Raw genomic sequence first — 18663 nt, 5'->3', positions numbered from 1 at the left:
TTCTGTCAGACAATCAGCGCAGCAAGCTGAAATCTTTGCTAATTACTTTGCTTTCACATTTAAAGGTGTTCAGAGTTCCTCAGACAGAGCTGGGAAGTTGGATTGTGAATGAAACTGTGAAGTTTTCTGAGCAGGACTTTTTGTGGCGCAGCAGTAAACATCCTGACGATGTGAGGCTGTAGTGACCAAGGCAGCGACCTGTTTTCTACCTTCAAGGTGGTTGTGCTTCATTAAACTGAGCTGAAGCACCGACTTTGACTGCATCACGGTGAGATGGTCAACATGCTGAAGTGCTGATGCTGCCTGCAGAGAATTCCCCACGGCAGCCGGTTGTCTGCAGGCCTCCATCAGCTCTAACAAATGAGCCTCTCCTCTGGGCAGGTGGCTGCGCCTCCTCCTCCTCCTCTATCCTCTTGCCGCTGAGAAATGATCCTGGAAGGGTTAACCCCTCCCTCCCCTCCAGCTCTCCTCCTCCTGCCCCTGACTTCTCTCGCCTCCATCCACCACCTCACCCATCCTCCATCTCCCCACATCCATTTGCAAATGATCTGGCTTGTCTGCATATTGTCACTTGCAGCCGGCCCGGCCATTCATCACCTGTCAGCGACTCCCAGCGCCCTCCACACTTAATTGTTCCCTCTCTGACCTGGAGAATAGAGAATGATGTTCCCTCTCCCCAAGAGAAGAGATGGAGAAGCAAAGAAAGAAAAAAAAAGAAGGAAAGGTGGTCAATCTCTCACCATGTTTTCTGTTTCTAGGTCACATCAGAAGAGGACAGTAGAGAAAGGAAAGGAGGCAAAGAGAGAAGAGTAAGATAGACAATAAGTCCCGGACATCACTGCCGGTCCATGATGGTACGTTTAACATAAAAAAAAAAGGCCTGAGCGTGTGCGTGCACACACACCGATGCAGGATTTATCATCCACATCTGCATATCATTTACACCTAGGTCCAGATTGTCCTCCTTTACCTCCATGTCTGCCTGGTCTCATCCTGCCTCTAGATGTGATCCAGCTTCCTGAACGTCAGCATTAAGCTTTTAGTCCAGCATGTAAAGCAGCTGGACCCGACGAACTGAGCCATGGCAGAGTGCTACTTCCTGTTTTCACCTGGAACCTTTAGGGATACACGATGATCAGTTTTTAAAACCGATACTGATAACTTTCAGCTACTAAAGGCCGATACCGATAACTAATAACCGATATCAAACACACTTAAGATCATGACATTAATACTAATTAAACCTAAAAGACTTTTCACTGTTTATATGAAGAGACATTGTTTTATTTTCCAGTGAGAAACTTTTAGCATGCCTCTCAAACATTTTCTAAAGATAGCAAACAGAACAACTGGTATTATGTGTGAATATTTGGTGATAGCATCATACTTGGATAGAAGGCACACATCAGCAAAGTAGCGCTGGCTTGGCATCGTAAACCGTGGCTCCAAGTGCTGAATCAGATGAGAAAAGCCTCCGTCCTCAGCGAGGGTAAAGGGCTGGTCATCAGTGCCATCATTTCCATGATTAAATCTTCACCAGCCTTAGCCCGTGGGTCACGTCTGGTAAGCTTCTTGGATGTCTCAAACACCTCACAGATGTCTGTCAGTCCCGGTGGCTTCTTTGCGTTTGGCTTTAAGTTGTTTGTGTTTTAGCAGCCGGTGTGTCCTCATACGTTTCCAAAACTCCGTAGAAATGATGATGGCTGTTTCCGAATGTCCACCCTACTCCCTAACCCCTCGTTCACTACACAGGGCTGCACTATATAACACACTACATGGTGACTCATTCTTTTGGTGATTCGGACACAAAGCTGCCTATTTTTTCCTCACCGCAGACCATGTGACTACCAGCTGTCACCACGGCAACCACAACGCTCATCAAGGTGTCATTCCAAATCCTCCTGGCGCCATGTTGAGCTTTGGCCCGCAATGCATTGTGGTCTATATTGACCTGTCTAGTGACCATTGATGCTCACTACTTTTCAAGATGCATTGTGGGTAATTTGGAGTGCACTACTTTTTTCTCTCTGGACATTTGGACAAAATGGCGTGACCCCTATATATCTATGTAGGGAGTAGGGTGGACATTCGGACACAGCCATTGTTTTAGGTGACTGATCAGGTTTGGAGTATTAATGTTCGTGCTACTTTTCCCTCCTTGTGAAACTTGTTTGGAACAGTTATTACAAATAACCAGCGAACTGAAGAATTCCCACGCTGCCGACGCCATGTTCTCTGTTGTCAAACGTAAGCATGCTGTGCTGCATTAACGGGGTGATGGAAATTCCCCATTCCCATGTTTGCTAGTCGTGCTTCCATTCTTTTCAAGTTCACGCTTCTATTATGTCGAAAAATACACTGGATGTCGGTTTAAGTCAGTAACTCAATCAGTTTTCTGGTTAGATAACAAATTAAAAAACTATGACCAAGTTTTAACGAGTTGTCTTCCAACATGAGGGTTATTCTTACATTTTTCAATTCAAGACTGATTTTCTCCTTTTATGCCAATGTCACATGAACGCAGCATCCACTGCAGACCAATCAGGTCATGCTGACAAAACTATCTATGTTATCGGGCAAGTCTTTATGATATCGGACTTATCGGAAAGACCTAATAAATTCATGCTATCTGCCCGATAATTGTCCACAAATGAAGTCTGATGCTGTCTGGCAAGACAGCACGAGAGACAACCCGAACCTAATAGTCTAATTATAATCCAAATAAACCAAATCTGTTCTATGATCCACATTAGTCCAATTTATAATAACTGTGTTCATATAAACCAGATTTTAAAAATAAAGATTTAGCTAAGGAAACCACCAGATCTACCCTTTGATTCAATTCTCCATCCTGAGCTGCACGAGAAGACAGTGGAGAATGTCTCATCAATAACCAGGATTAACTTAATCGTCTCGGTGTCTAGGGACATCTGGGCACATCTATGAACCTCAGAAATAAGATTCCCCGTGACAAAAATTATGTCTGTTATTGCATTGTGTATAATGTGGTTCTGCTGTAATTTTTGTTGATATCTACATGCTGTTTTTTATGGGACTGTGGAAGAAAATTGGCAACTTCCTAAATCCAACGTATTTACATCAATAGATTGTGTGTTCATTAAATTGCATGGTCTTGTTCAAATAAATTGTGTCAATAGGTTAAACTGAACTTTAGTCTAAAGTACAGGGATCAGGATTTAGTGGTTAACAGACTTAACACCTGGACACCCTTTTTTAAAGTTTATTTCCATCCAATCCATCCAATCCAACCATCCAACCATCCATCCATCCATCCAACCATCCATCTATCCATCCAACCATCCATCCATCCATCCAACCATCCATCTATCCATCCATCCATCCATCCATCCATTCATTTTCTGCCGCTTATCTGCAGTCTGGTCGTGGGGAAAGCTACCTAAGTTTTGAAGCCCAAACTTCCCGGCCACATTCACCAGCTCATCTAGGGAATCCTGAGGCGTTCCCAAGCCAGCCGAGAGATGTAGTCCTGGGACTTTCCCAGGGCCTCTTTCCGGTGGGACGTGCCCTGAACACCTCACCAGGGAGGCTTCCAGGAGGCATCCTAACCAGATGCCCGAGCCACCTCATCTGGCTCCTCTCGATGTGGAGGAGCAGCGACTCTACTCTGAGCCCCTCCCAGATCACCGAGCTTCTCACCCTCTAAGGGAGAGCCCATGCCAGGGTCCCCAGACTCTGCTTCGTCATCGTAAGACGTGTCGATGGGATTGAGAAGGTCTTCAAAATATTCCCTCCACCAACCCACAATGTCCGAAGTCGAGGTCAGCAACCCCACATCTCCACTGTACACAGTGTTGACACAGCACTGCTTTCCCCCTCCTGAGCCCCCGGATGGTGGACCAGAATCTTCTCAAAGTCGCCTGGAAGTCATTCTCCATGGCCTCTCTAAACCCCTCCCATGCCAGAGTTTTTGCCTTAGCAACCGCCAAAGCTGCGTTCCACTTAGCCCGCCGATACCCATCAGCTGCCTCTGGAGTCCCACAGGCCAAAAAGGCCCGATAGGACTCCTTCTTCAGCATCCCTTACTGCCGGTGTCCACCAACGAGTTCGGGGGTTACCGCCACGAAGGCACCGACAACCTTACGGCCACAGCTGCGGCTGGCCGCCTCGACAATAGAGGCACGGAACACAGCCCATTCGGACTCAATGTCACCTGCCTCACCCGGGACATGGTTGAAGCTCTGCCAGAGATGGGAGTTGAACAGGTGCACATGTGGGCACTCTTATGTCTGAACAAGGTGTTCGTTATGGAAAATCCATGATGAGCACAGAATTCCAATAACAAAACACCATTCAGATTCAGATCAGGGGAATGTTCCTCCCAATCACGCTCCTCTAGCTCTCGCTGTCATTGTCCACGTGAGCATTGAAGTCCCCCAGCAGACCGAGGAGTGCCCTCCAACACCCCATCCAAGGACTCCAAAAAAGTCGGGTCTTCTCGTCAACCAAGGTAAACCCCAACGTACAGGCACCAAGTCGGGGGGCAATGAGCATGCCCAAACCTGCTTGGCGCCTCTCACCGGGAGCAACTCCAGAATGGAAGAGGGTTCAGCTCCTCTCAAGGACAGTGGTTCCAGAGCCCAAGACGTGCGTTGAGGAGAGTCAAACTGTATCTAGCCGGAATATCTCAACCTCGCGCACCAGCTCAGGCTCCTTTCCCGCCAGAGAGGTGATGTTCTACGTCCCTAGAGCTAGCTTTTGCAGCCAAGGATCAGACCGCCAGGGTCCCCGCCTTCGAGGATCCCCCAGCTCCCACTGCACCCGACCCCTATGGTCCCTCCTGCAGGTGGTGAGCCCACAGGAAAAAGTTTATTTATGTTCAAATAAAAAAAAAAAATTCACATTTTTTTAATTTCAAACTAATTTAGTTGATCTGTTTTATTTAGTTGTTTTTATGTATTTATTCTTATATATTACTTTCTTATTTTTTATTTCATATTTGGTTGTATTTTTTTCCAGTTTATAAAATTTTCTGCTGTATTTATGGTTTTATATAATTACAAATAAATTTAGGCCTTAGGGCCCATTTATGCTCGACGCAGAAGACAGATGCTCAGACAGACGGACGGTTTCGTCCATTTTCTGCGTTGGTTAAGAGCTTAATTTGGTCTGTTTTCATGGAGCTTAGCTACCTATCACTTGATGCAGAAGACGGAGCAATACCACTGGAAATCACAGGAGCTGTGCTGAGCAGAATAGCTGACATGCAACCAGCAAAAGAAACAAACCAGTGAAGAAGATCAGGAAGGGAACAAAAAAGCAGAAGAAGAATGAAGACAGCAATAACAATAACTGCTGTAGAATTTGTGTGAACTTTTGAAGAAAGACTATACGTGAGTGTTTAAGGTATGTTGGGCAGTTGGTAAAAACGCATTACCGCTGCTAAACAGTGCCTGAAACAGACGTTGGCTCGCTGGAGTGACCTCTGAACTCAGCACTGCCCACTAGTGGAGGAACTGACTTAACAACCATGGCAACACAAAACACGCATGGACATATGACAATGGCGACATATGACAACGCTTTACATGGACGATGCTATTTATGTACGTAAATGGGCATTTAACAGGTTAAATTATATGGTGTCAACAGGAAGTGGAATCACGGTGAGAATTTAATTGAATTTAAAGGCTCTAGGAGTGGTTTGTTGTTGTTGTTGTTGTTGGGGGGGGGGGGTTTATTGACAGATTGGTTAGTGATCAGCTGACCTCATGCAGCTCCCTTAAACATCTTCATCCTCCACATCCTTCTTCTTCTGTCATTTCATGCAGCTTTTCTGTACTGAAAGATCAGCTGCAAAAACAAATAAAATGCTTGATTTTAGCTGAATAAAATGTGTAAACAGCTGGTTTGTTCTCAGCTGGTTTCTCCATGTTTAACCAGCAGTTAACCAGCACAGATGAAACTCTCTTCTTCAGCTCTTTGCTTCATCACCGTCGCTGCTACAGGAAAAGTTTATCTGCCAGTTGTCTTCATGTCCTCATGTTTCATCTCCTCCACCTTTCAAGCCCGGCCAGCTCCTCCTCCATCCATCTCCCATCCACTCACCCCTTCAATAATGAATGGATGCTTGTCTTATAAGCCTCCTGCAGAGTCAGTCATGTTTCCAGGGAGACGAGGACAGCCTGGGACATTTCTGCAGAGCTGAAACGTTTCTTGGGTAAATGTAGAGTTGACGGCATAAAGAAATATTTTTCACATTATTGTAATTTAAACTGAATACAAGTAGTTTTTTTTAAAGCAGGTAAATCAAGAGATCCAAAATAAATCAATGAATAAAGGTTGAGCAGCTGTCATATATAAAGCACAGTATGACCAAAGCTAACTGTTTCGCTAACTGTCAGACATGTAGTGGAGCTACATGTCTGACAGTTAGCGGTTGTGGTTGGTTTCTCCTTGGTTTACAGTTCAGCAGAGCTGGCCATCAGCTGAGGTCTAAACCACGCTGAAGCTCAACATGTTAACCTGCAAATACTTTCTATTTGTGGACAGCTGGGCCTGCAGCTCAGATGCTGAGAGCTGCCCCAGACACCGCCGCTTCACAAACGGTCTGCATCTCCACAGGAAGACAGGTTTTATACAACTAAATGTAAATACTTTGACTCACCTGTTAAAAGAAGTGCTTGTGTCCTGAAATATACTTTAAGTTTGCATCCGTCACAGAAACGTTGCCTCATTGGTTCTGAGCATGGTTCTACACAGAATTCTATTTGAACATGTAAATAACATATTCTTCACACAGTTGGCCTTTATCCAGGTTTAAGTGGGAATGTATTCAGGTTTAAATGGGACTGTCTCCAGGTTTAAGCTGGTTTATATCCAGGTTTAAGTCGGCCTGTTTACAGGTTTAAGTCGGTCTTAATTCCGGTTTAAATTGGTCTGTATTCAGGTTTAAGCTGGTTTATATCCAGGTTTAAATCAGCCTGTATGCAGGTTCAAGTCAAGTTCAAGTTTATTTATATAGCACATTTTCTGCAACAGCAGTTGCCCCAAAGTGCTGAACAACAGAACAAAAACACTCCACAGTTAAAATAAACACTACACAATAAAACAATAAAAACCAATGAAAATAAAAACAGAAATAAAAATTGATAAAAAGATAAAATCTATAAAATAATAAAAACAACAAAACTAGAATTAAAAACTAGAATAAAATTAAATAATAAAACATGCGAATGTCAAGCTCAGTTTTGTTCAAATGCCAGTGCAAAGAAGTCGGTGGTTTGAGTAAAGACTTAAAACCAGCGACAGACTGAGCCGCTCTAATGTGAAGGGGAAGCTGTTCCACAGCTTAGGAGCAGCAACAGAGAAGTTCTGTCGCCCTGGATTTAAGTCTGGCATTTGGGACCTTCAGTAGGAGCTGTGAGGAGGACCTCAATGTCCTTGCTGGAGCATGCTGGTGTAGCAACTCCGACAAGTACGAGGGAGCCAAACCATTTAAAGCTTTAAAAACAATTAATAAAATCTTGTACTGGGTCCTAAACATAACAGGAAGCCAATGCAAGGAGGCGAGCACAGGGGTGATGTGATCATGTCGTCGTGTCCCTGTAAGCAACCGAGCAGCAGCGTTTTGGGCAGCTGCAGTCGGTATAACGATGACTGGTCAATGCCATAATATAGGGAGTTGCAGTAATCAATACGGGACATAATGAGCAGGTGAATAACTTTTTCTAAGTCGTACTTAGGCAGGTAGGGCTTTAACTTGCTGAGCATCCTCAGATGGAAAAACACACTTTTGACTACAGAGTTAACCTGCCGGTGGAAGTTGAAGGAGTTTTCAATAATCACACCCAGATTTTTGGCATGGGTTCGACAAAAGGAGGTCAGCGGACCGAGAGCACTAACTGCACCATTTAGAAGCTCTGAATTTCCAAAAACAACAATATCAGTTTTGTCCTTATTTAAGTGGAGGAAATTTAAATCCATCCAGGCTTTTAGCTCATACAAGCTAAAATCTAAGTGAGCCTGTCGGTCAGTATTCAGGTTTAAGTTGGTTAATATCCAGGTTTAAGTCGGCCTGTATCCAGGTTTAAATCGGCCTTTATTCAGGTTTAAGTCAGTCTGTATCCAGGTTTAAGTCAGTTTGTATTCAGGTTTAAGTCGGTCTGTATTCAGGTTTAAGTTTGTTTATATCCAGGTTTAAATCGGCCTTTATTCAGGTTTAAGTCGGTCTTTATTCAGGTTTAAGTCAGTCTGTATCCAGGTTTAAGTCAGTTTGAATCCAGGTTTAAGTCAGTTTGTATTCAGGTTTAAGTCGGTCTTTATTCAGGTTTAAGTCAGTCTGTATCCAGGTTTAAGTCAGTTTGAATCCAGGTTTAAGTCAGTTTGTATTCAGGTTTAAGTCGGTCTGTATCCAGGTTTAAATCGGCCTTTATTCAGGTTTAAGTCGGTCTTTATTCAGGTTTAAGTCAGTCTGTATCCAGGTTTAAGTCAGTTTGAATCCAGGTTTAAGTCAGTTTGTATTCAGGTTTAAGTCGGTCTGTATTCAGGTTTAAGTCGGTCTGTATTCAGGTTTAAGTCAGTCTGTATTCAGGTTTAAGTCGGTCAGTATTCAGGTTTAAGTTGGTTAATATCCAGGTTTAAGTCGGCCTGTATCCAGGTTTAAGTCGGCCTTTATTCAGGTTTAAGTCAGTCTGTATCCAGGTTTAAGTCAGTTTGTATTCAGGTTTAAGTCGGTCTGTATTCAGGTTTAAGTTTGTTTATATCCAGGTTTAAATTGGCCTTTATTCAGGTTTAAGTCAGTCTGTATCCAGGTTTAAGTTGGTCTTCAGTTTGAATTACATAGTTCTTTAATCAGGTTTATTTTAATATAAAATATTTCTCTTTAACACTAAAGGCCAAGTCCTGAGTGGTAAAAAAATGAAAGGTGACGTTTCACTTGTTTATGAGATTACAGCGACTCCTGTAGGAATGAAGTCTTCTGTCTGACCAACATATAAGGATAAATAAACATGGAAAAATGGGTGTTAAACTCCTCCCAGTTCACCATCAACATTTGACTGGAGCGGTCCCGATCCTGGCCGAAGTATTGATGATAATAATGTTTTGGTTTGGCAGGACTCTTTGGCAATGCTGGTCCCAGACCTGAATTACCAACAGTGGACAAGTCTCGCTCTCTGCTGCCCTTCCCTCTGCCCATTATAACAAATTCAAGGATTAAAGGGCTTTTATCTTTGGCAGCCATGAATTATGAATCCTGCACTTCAAACTTTAATTGGTCTGAATTAAATGATTCAAGATAATGTTTCTTTTATAAAATCCTATTAGTGCCAGGGGGCAAAAGGCAGCGAAAATACACCAATAATCCCTTTCTTCATCCACCAAAATCAGAAGGGAGTAACATTAGACGGATGGTGACCTCGTGTCTCAGGAGGAGGAGGAGGCTGAAGAACGCCACACAGGAGAGGTGAGAAATGGATGTTTAACCTCCGGCTTTTGAATGCTGACAATGTCAGAACAAGAGGGAGCTGCAACGCCCTGTTCAGCCAGGACAAAATGTACCCATCCAGAACTTGAGTCCATGTTTAAAACCAGCCTCCCCCCCCCCCCGGTCTGGGACACGTGCAACCAGACAACTCTCAAATCTCACCCACAAGAAGAGCATTCTGCCGTAAAGGTACGAAAATCCAGATCTGTGATGGAGAAGTGCTGGACTCTGAGCCAGAGGTCAGATGGTATGAAGTGTCTTGCACACCACTCGAAGAGGAACACGATGGTGGTGATAACTGAGAGACTTACTCTTCACATCATCACACCTATTCGCTAACTACATGCTAAGTCCTGATAACTCTTAAAACCGTGTGACCCCAACTCAGAAAATTCAAAACTAAGTCTTAATAACGGTCATTACACCAGCCTGGTTCTTCCTCCTCGTGTCGGTCTCCAGCCTGGTTCTTCCTCCTCGTGTCGGTCTCCAGCCTGGTTCTTCCTCCTCGTGTCGGTCTCCAGCCTGGTTCTTCCTCCTCGTGTCGGTCTCCAGCCTGGTTCTATCTCCTCGTGTCGGTTTCCAGCCTGGTTCTTCCTCCTCGTGTCGGTTTCCAGCCTGGTTCTTCCTCCTCGTGTCGGTCTCCAGCCTGGTTCTTCCTCCTCGTGTCGGTTTCCAGCCTGGTTCTTCCTCCTCGTGTCGGTCTCCAGCCTGGTTCTTCCTCCTCGTGTCGGTCTCCAGCCTGGTTCTTCCTCCTCGTGTCGGTCTCCAGCCTGGTTCTATCTCCTCGTGTCGGTTTCCAGCCTGGTTCTTCCTCCTCGTGTCGGTCTCCAGCCTGGTTCTTCCTCCTCGTGTCGGTCTCCAGCCTGGTTCTTCCTCCTCGTGTCGGTATCCAGCCTGGTTCTTCCTCCTCGTGTCGGTCTCCAGCCTGGTTCTATCTCCTCGTGTCGGTCTCCAGCCTGGTTCTTCCTCCTCGTGTCGGTCTCCAGCCTGGTTCTTCCTCCTCGTGTCGGTCTCCAGCCTGGTTCTTCCTCCTCGTGTCGGTCTCCAGCCTGGTTCTTCCTCCTCGTGTCGGTCTCCAGCCTGGTTCTTCCTCCTCGTGTCGGTTTCCAGCCTGGTTCTTCCTCCTCGTGTCGGTCTCCAGCCTGGTTCTTCCTCCTCGTGTCGGTCTCCAGCCTGGTTCTTCCTCCTCGTGTCGGTTTCCAGCCTGGTTCTTCCTCCTCGTGTCGGTCTCCAGCCTGGTTCTTCCTCCTCGTGTCGGTCTCCAGCCTGGTTCTTCCTCCTCGTGTCGGTCTCCAGCCTGGTTCTATCTCCTCGTGTCGGTTTCCAGCCTGGTTCTTCCTCCTCGTGTCGGTCTCCAGCCTGGTTCTTCCTCCTCGTGTCGGTCTCCAGCCTGGTTCTTCCTCCTCGTGTCGGTCTCCAGCCTGGTTCTTCCTCCTCGTGTCGGTCTCCAGCCTGGTTCTTCCTCCTCGTGTCGGTTTCCAGCCTGGTTCTTCCTCCTCGTGTCGGTCTCCAGCCTGGTTCTATCTCCTCGTGTCGGTCTCCAGCCTGGTTCTTCCTCCTCGTGTCGGTCTCCAGCCTGGTTCTTCCTCCTCGTGTCGGTTTCCAGCCTGGTTCTTCCTCCTCGTGTCGGTCTCCAGCCTGGTTCTTCCTCCTCGTGTCGGTCTCCAGCCTGGTTCTTCCTCCTCGTGTCGGTTTCCAGCCTGTTTCTTCCTCCTCGTGTCGGTCTCCAGCCTGGTTCTTCCTCCTCGTGTCGGTCTCCAGCCTGGTTCTTCCTCCTCGTGTCGGTCTCCAGCCTGGTTCTTCCTCCTCGTGTCGGTCTCCAGCCTGGTTCTTCCTCCTCGTGTCGGTCTCCAGCCTGGTTCTATCTCCTCGTGTCGGTCTCCAGCCTGGTTCTTCCTCCTCGTGTCGGTCTCCAGCCTGGTTCTTCCTCCTCGTGTCGGTCTCCAGCCTGGTTCTTCCTCCTCGTGTCGGTCTCCAGCCTGGTTCTTCCTCCTCGTGTCGGTCTCCAGCCTGGTTCTTCCTCCTCGTGTCGGTTTCCAGCCTGGTTCTTCCTCCTCGTGTCGGTCTCCAGCCTGGTTCTTCCTCCTCGTGTCGGTCTCCAGCCTGGTTCTTCCTCCTCGTGTCGGTCTCCAGCCTGGTTCTTCCTCCTCGTGTCGGTCTCCAGCCTGGTTCTTCCTCCTCGTGCTGTTGTGCTTTCAGCTGGGGAGCCAAAAAGGGGGGTAAAGGGGAAGGATTCTAGGGGCCCAGAAGGGCCTCAATGTAATTGTAATATGAAGAAAATGATCTAACACTCAATGATAAACTTACAATCACGCAAACATTTAGTTACAATGCATTGGTATCACTAAGTTTCTTCGTTCTGGAAACATTTCTGAACACCCACCCCCCTTTATAGTTCCCTTAAATGGTTCAGCTGCTCCATCAGCGCTACAGACAGTGGATGGTAAGACAGCAGGATGCCTCAAACATCGGGAAGTTTAAAAAGAAAAAGCTGAGACTGCAGAGAGAACAGAGGGGTGGACAGTATGTCACCCAGTTCTTCCAGAGACGAGGTGGTCGGTTGGTTCGTCTGATGGAAAGTTGTGGAACATCAGCTTGTTGTCTCTTCTAAACTTTGTCCATATAAGCTAGCTCACTTTGCTCCATATTAGTTCACATTCCTGAAGAAAACTGGATTTTATTCATTTCACTGTTTTAGTCAAATAATCAACGCAGGTAAACGATTAGCAAGCTGCTAAAAAACATCACGCATGTTCGAAAACAGACACGAGAGCAGCCGAAGCAGATGTTTGAAGAAATAAATCTCATATTTCCTTTAGACTGAAACATCAGGCCTGAGAAGTTTTAGGACCTTCAGACTTATGATCTAGAAATTAAAAACCAGGAGACAGTCCTCGTTTTTCATACAAAGTGTCATGTTGTAATAGTTCAACAAAAACAAAAATCCAGAGAGACAGACAGAAACATCCCTCCGTCTTACAGTCCGCAGTGCTGCGTATGGCTTTTTCTAGAACAGTGATCCCTCCCCTTTAGAGGCTTCACCTACATTCACAAAGATTCTTCTTAAAACACATTTTCATCCAGCAACAAACATCTTCAGCTCTGATTTTCAGGATTTCCCGTCACCTTGAACAGATCGGATCTGGAGACCAGGAAGACACGGCAGCAACCTCACCGAGCGCCAGAGAACGATTCAACACATTCAGCCGACGCTCCCGGCCTGTTAAACTTCCTAATTTTAATCCGAACCCTCCTCGAGCGTCCAGCAGCGGACAACTACACAAAGCCACGCTGATGAACACACAGCCTCTACATTTCTGAGTCCTTTAAGAGACGCAAAAATAAATAAATAGCATGAGCTGTGGCAGTGAGAGCGGTCCATTTATTCTCTCTTCTCTTTGGGATCGTCTTCAGTTCGATCAGCACTCAGGCCGCCGCCCGCTTCGGCTTCGGAGGCTGAAGCCGAAGCGACTTTCCCCTGCACCGTCTCTCCGTTAGCATCCACTCCCATCTCCCCGTTCAGGAGGTCGTCCTCCACCTCCTCCAGCTTGCGCAGGATGATGGGAAGCTTTGCATCCGTGTCGTTGTTTTCCAGCAGAGCGATATCATTTTCCTCAAAGAGCGGCAACAAAGCGCCTTCGTCCATCTTCTTCTGGAAATGCAGACGTTTGGCTCGACCTCTAGCCGACGCCTTCTCCAGGATCTGCTTCTCGGCCAAGCGGAGCTGGATGGCCAAGCGAGAGTGAAGAGACAGATCTGGTTTCTCCAGCATGGAGCGGTCCTCCTGGAAGAGAGGATGAAGATGGAAGGGAAGGGGAAGCCATAAGTTCATGAAACCAGTAAGATATCAAACGTTTTCATCACAGACCAGCAAAGTCCAACTCTGACCCACCTCTGAGGTGGTTTTGTAGGTCTTGAGCAGCAGAGCAGCTCTGGTCTCCAGGAAAGTCCACAGCTTGATCTCGTTGTCCCAGCTGACGGGAAACTCGCTGTTGCCCAAAGTGAAGATCTTATTGATGGCGCGCTCTCCGAGCAGGTAGTCCTTCAGCTCCTCTGAAATCGTCAATACATTCAATATCAATGTTATCAGAATATGAATAGAAAATGTCCCTCCAGGATGTCTCGATTCAGCCAGTCCTCCTAAATTCTGCATGTTCTCACAATTCTATCGTCAATTCTATCATAGTGACCAGTCACAGGGCTCCTCTAGGTACCTGGTATACATACATCAGCAACTTTACTTCCTGTTTCTGATTAGAAACAAGCCTGTGAGAGAGAAATCCCCACCAGGACTGTCCACAAGTCTTTGTTCGGCAGCTGCAACATAATGGTGGAAAAAGGCTTTCACATTAGCAGCTAACACTAAGACTGTGGGCTCTTATATTAGCAGCTAATGCTAAGACCATCAGACAGTAAAATGTCTGTTTTATCATCAGATATGTTGTTTATCTTCTACCAGGAATGAAATGTGACTTGATGAGATTTGGAAATCATTGACTTCTGGTTGTATTTACATTTCTGTGTCCCAACTTGTTTAGAAAAATAAAGGGAAAATCAGGAATTTCAGGTTTCCATGATTGCAAAGAAAGGCTGTAAAAACCTGGATGGTCTTTATTTAGGCTTTTTGTCTTCTTTTTTTAACTTAATTACACTGAAAATAAAATAAAAAAATAAAAGTTGAGCTGAATAAAACAAAACTGTAAAAAAGTCCATGTTCTAATTAGCCAGGTTTAAATCATAATATGACCATATGCTGTATTATCAGCACGATATTAATACTTCTGACATCTTGATCATCGGTACGGATGTATCCCGACTCCACCACATGGAGCCGCTGGAGGAAAACCAAGAACTGGATTCTGAGAAGAAACTGAAGCCCGTTTTCACCTTCCCAACAATAAAAGTACTCGTTATTATGAGCAGACGAGCAGATGATGTTCTCCTTTCATCGTTTTCTGTATTTGCTGAGTTCAGCCTTTAACTGACAGAAAGATGCTGCTGTTCTGGTCAGGACTGACTTAAAAAGCTGGTCTGAAACACTTTTACTACAATTTATGTAACACATGGAGATTTCATCAGCTCGTGTGGCCTAAGCTCACTTCCTGTTTCCCCTCGGCTGCTCTCCAACCACAGGAAGTGGTACAGAAACACAAACCCGTGAAAACTTAAATAAAATAACATCCTGAATAAGATAACCTGATAAATAATATTTCATTTTCTCTAAAAGACCCAGAACCTGCCGGGCTGGCTCAGAGGTCTGGGACATATTTAGCAGGATGAGTAGAAACGACGGTAAAGAACCGTCTAGAAACCAGCAGAAACGGTAGATTTAACAGGTATTTTGCAGCTGAGATGTCCAACCATCATCATCAGCTGACGCAGATGTGCATGTTTCTGAAGGGAGTCCAGAAGCTCATGTAAAACCGGATCCAGGTGAGACGACGTTACTTACATTAACAACAGAGCACTTCACTCAGGTTGCAGGTTTACGGCTGGTCCATAGAGCTTCTAAAGTAGAATGGGAGGCAGAACCTTTTCTCTTTTTCAGCAGGAATCCCTGGATTAGAGTTCTGCTGCTGGTGGTCCTTCCCTAACCGGTCCTTCCTGGTTCTGGTTCCAGTGGCTTAATGAACTGGTTTATATGAAGACAGTTATGATGAACTGGACTAATGTGGCTCGTATAATGGATTCTATCTGGACTATGGTAAACTGGACTGAGTTTGTGAAAGTGGCTTGCTGTATAGATAAAGCTGGATTGAACTGAAATATCAGTGTTTACGTGTCAGAACCATCTCTGGAGTTCCTGGATCTTGGACTCCAGCATGGCTCGGCTACACTGGAAGATGAAAGAGAAGTGCGGCGCCTCAGTTGTGTGAGCACTTTCCCGTCATGTCACATCTGTTAAGACATGTTGACACACTTCCACACATGCGTGTGAGAGATGATACTCCTGCATACATATCCCACGGCATCAGGGCTGCTTTAAAAATTAACACGCAGCAAAAATGTGAATAATATATCAGGCGGGATCCTGGAAGCGAGTCCTGTGACAGAGGAGGATGTGGCCTGGTGTGACTGGGGATTTATGACATCCGTGCCTTTCTGCATACATGCCGATGAATATTGCAAACCCCACAGAGGATTGCTCCTTCCACACATCTGCTGGCCTGCCTTGATCAATTATCCAGCTGAGGAATGGACAGGCCTTGCTCTTCCCCTGTGCCTCTTCTTCCTCCACCTCCGTCTCAGGGAGAGGAAGCAGTCGCTTGACGAGGCTCTCAGAGGAGAATGGAAATATGTGCCAACCGTTGTTTGTGAGCAGGTCTCCAGCTTGTGTTGGACAGTTGTGTGTTGTTACGTACCTTCGGTCATGCAGAAGACTCTGAGGAAGGCCAGCAGCTGGGCTGAGATGGGAGGTTCATTACAGTGCAGAGCGAAGATGCAGGAGCTGGAAGTAACACAGAAGATGGTCTTCATGTCTGTGTGCTGGAGACAAAGTTTAACCGAAAAACTAAGCATTTACTGACGTGTGCTAAACTTTGAACAAGTAGCATGTGAGCCCTGAGATGAAGAGAAAGGGTCGAGATCTCAGCTGAGTTTGATCTGAAACCAACAACCTTGGTATCAGGCTTCCACGTTACAGCCACTTCCGCAGAAAAAATCCAGTAAAAAGTATTCAGTAAAAATCTCCACATGATCTACATCCTGTCAGAAGGAGATTCGGATAAACCACGTTTCCAGATCTGGAAAACTGAACAGGTCTGAATTCAGAAGTTAAATCGTCCAAAACAGAGAAAAAAATTTCCTGTCGTCGGTCGCCAGCAGAGCAAAATGAAGTCTTCATTAAACTCAACTGTATTCAGATTCTGGAGTTTTGTTCTGGAGCGGTCCCTAACTGGTTCAGGTCCAATTTATTTCTATTTGGCAGACTCGGAGCGAATGGCCATGACATGTGGAGTCCCCCAGGGCTTAGTTCTTGGACCTCTTCAGCTCTTTGTTTTTCTTTGGGTCCAATATTACAGAACTTTAACATTAATTATCACAGTTATGCAGACGATACACAAGTTTATGTCTCTGTCACCAGACGACTGCAGCCCAGCAGACTTCCTGTGTCAGAGTCTGGAGCAAATAAACACCTGGATGAGGCAGAATTTGCCACAATTAAGTTAAAATTCTATATAAACGTATGATTTGGTCAACCTATAAGGATGGACCTGTTCTCCACCGTTCGTGGTATTGTCATTTTTTAAGTTGGTATGTAATTATTATTTAATGTAAATAAAGGCTGAGTCTTACCTTTGTTACATCATCGTGAATGCACCTTGCTTCTATTTGTCACTTATTTTTGGTTAATGTACGTTATATTTGATTTTTCTCGTATTTGGTAAATACAGTAAATAATGTTAAATAAGTTGTTGCAATCTGGTGCCTTTTGGTTACTGTCCTGTTTTGAGGTTTGAAGGATGTTTGGTTGCGGTCCTGGTTTGAGATTTGAAGGACTTTTGGTTACGGCCCTGGTTTGAGGTTTGAAGGACTTTTGGTTACGGCCCTGGTTTGAGGTTTGCAGGACTTTTGGTTATGGCCCTGGTTTGAGGTTTGAAGGACTTTTGATTACGGCCCTGGTTTGAGGTTTGAAGGACTTGTGGTTACGACCCTGGTTTGAGGTTTGAAGGACTTTTGGTTATGGCCCTGGTTTGAGGTTTGAAGCAATTTTGGTTATGGCCCTGGTTTGAGGTTTGAAGCTCTTTTGGTTACGCCCTGGTTTGAGGTTTGAAGGATTTGTGGTGGTTACGGCCCTGGTTTGAGGTTGGAAGGACTTTTGGTTACGGCCCTGGTTTGAAATTTGAAGGACTTTTGGTTACGGCCCTGGTTTGAGGTTTGCAGGACTTTTGGTTAAGGCCCTGGTTTGAGGTTTGAAGGACTTTTGGTTAAGGCCCTGGATTGAGGTTTGAAGGACTTTTGTTTATGGCCCTGGTTTGAGGTTTGAAGGACTTTTGGTTACGGCCCTGGTTTGAGGTTTGAAGGATTTGTGGTGGTTACGGTCCTGGTTTGAGGTTTGAAGCACTTTTGGTTACGGGCCAGGTTTGAAGGATTTGTGCTGGTTACGGCCCTGGTTTGAGGTTGGAAGGACTTTTGGTTACGGCCCTGGTTTGAAATTTGAAGGACATTTGGCTAAGGCCCTGGTTTGAGGTTTGAAGGACTTTTGGTCACGGCCCTGGTTTGAGGTTTGAAGGACTTTTGGTTACGGCCCTGGTTTGAGGTTTGAAGGACTTTTGGTTATGGCCCTGGTTTGAGGTTTGAAGGACTTTTGGTTACGGCCCTGGTTTGAGGTTTGCAGGACTTTTGGTTACGGCCCTGGTTTGAGGTTTGAAGGACTTTTGATTACGGCCCTGGTTTGAGGTTTGAAGGACTTTTGATTACGGCCCTGGTTTGAGGTTTGAAGGACTTTTGGTTACGGCCCTGGTTTGAGGTTTGAAGGACTTTTGGTTACGGCCCTGGTTTGAGGTTTGAAGGACTTTTGGTTACGGCCCTGGTTTGAGGTTTGAAGGACTTTTGGTTACGACCCTGGTTTGAGGTTTGAAGGACTTTTGGTTATGGCCCTGGTTTGAGGTTTGAAGGACTTTTGGTTACGGCCCTGGTTTGAGGTTTGAAGGATTTGTGGTGGTTACGGCCCTGGTTTGAGGTTTGAAGCACTTTTGGTTACGGGCCTGGTTTGAGGTTTGAAGGATTTGTGGTGGTTACGGCCCTGCTTTGAGGTTTGTAGGACTTTTGGTTACGGCCCTGGTTTGAGGTTTGAAGGACTTTTGGTTACGGCCCTGGTTTGAGGTTTGAAGGACTTTTGGTTACGGCACTGGTTTGAGGTTTGAAGGACTTTTGGTTACGGCCCTGGTTTGAGGTTTGAAGGATTTGTGGTGGTTACGGCCCTGGTCTGAGGTTGGAAGGACTTTTGGTTACAGCCCTGGTTTGAAATTTGAAGGACTTTTGATTACAGCCCTGGTTTGAGGTTTGAAGGACTTTTGGTTACGGCCCTGGTTTGAGGTTTGAAGGACTTTTGGTTATGGCCCTGGTTTGAGGTTTGAATCACTTTTGGTTACGGGCCTGGTTTGAGGTTTGAAGGACTTTTGATTACGGCCCTGGTTTGAGGTTTGAAGGACTTCTGGTTACGGCCCTGGTTTGAGGTTTGAAGGACTTTTGGT

At 45.7% G+C, this 18663-nt stretch overlaps 2 protein-coding genes across 3 annotated transcripts in view; both read right to left on the bottom strand.

Moving 5' to 3' along the window:
• Window positions 1-9049: 9049 nt before the first annotated feature.
• LOC121631552 (uncharacterized protein At5g39570-like) lies at window positions 9050-12112 on the bottom strand. The gene is made up of 3 exons (XM_041972555.1): window positions 12103-12112; window positions 11043-11207; window positions 9050-10980 (listed from the first exon to the last, which is right to left on the bottom strand). The coding sequence occupies exons 1-3, from the start codon at window positions 12110-12112 to the stop codon at window positions 9866-9868; spliced, it is 1290 nt and encodes a 429-aa protein (XP_041828489.1). The 3' UTR covers window positions 9050-9865.
• Window positions 12113-12360: 248 nt separating this feature from the next.
• Window positions 12361-18663, bottom strand: part of setd3 (SET domain containing 3, actin histidine methyltransferase) — a 37374-nt gene continuing 31071 nt past the window's right edge. For both annotated transcript variants that reach the window (XM_041972306.1, XM_041972307.1), the window contains exons 11-13: window positions 15829-15914; window positions 13359-13519; window positions 12361-13250 (exon numbers count right to left, since the gene is read on the bottom strand). In XM_041972306.1, coding sequence (XP_041828240.1) covers window positions 12849-13250; window positions 13359-13519; window positions 15829-15914 — 649 coding nt within the window. In that variant the 3' untranslated portion in view covers window positions 12361-12848. The remainder of the gene's footprint in view (window positions 13251-13358; window positions 13520-15828; window positions 15915-18663) is intronic.

The sequence above is a fragment of the Melanotaenia boesemani genome, chromosome 20, assembly GCF_017639745.1.
Source record: "Melanotaenia boesemani isolate fMelBoe1 chromosome 20, fMelBoe1.pri, whole genome shotgun sequence".
In the NCBI taxonomy this organism is placed as follows: domain Eukaryota; kingdom Metazoa; phylum Chordata; class Actinopteri; order Atheriniformes; family Melanotaeniidae; genus Melanotaenia; species Melanotaenia boesemani.
The sequence above is the reverse complement of the archived record's forward strand: the minus strand, read 5'-3'. Positions and strand labels throughout refer to the sequence as shown.

Excerpts from the sequence above, each read along its gene's own strand:
- LOC121631552 (XM_041972555.1), bottom strand. Across the intron at positions 10,981-11,042 it reads ACACGAGGAGGAAGAACCAG|GCTGGAGACCGACACGAGGA; the intron begins GCTGGAGACCGA and ends AGATAGAACCAG.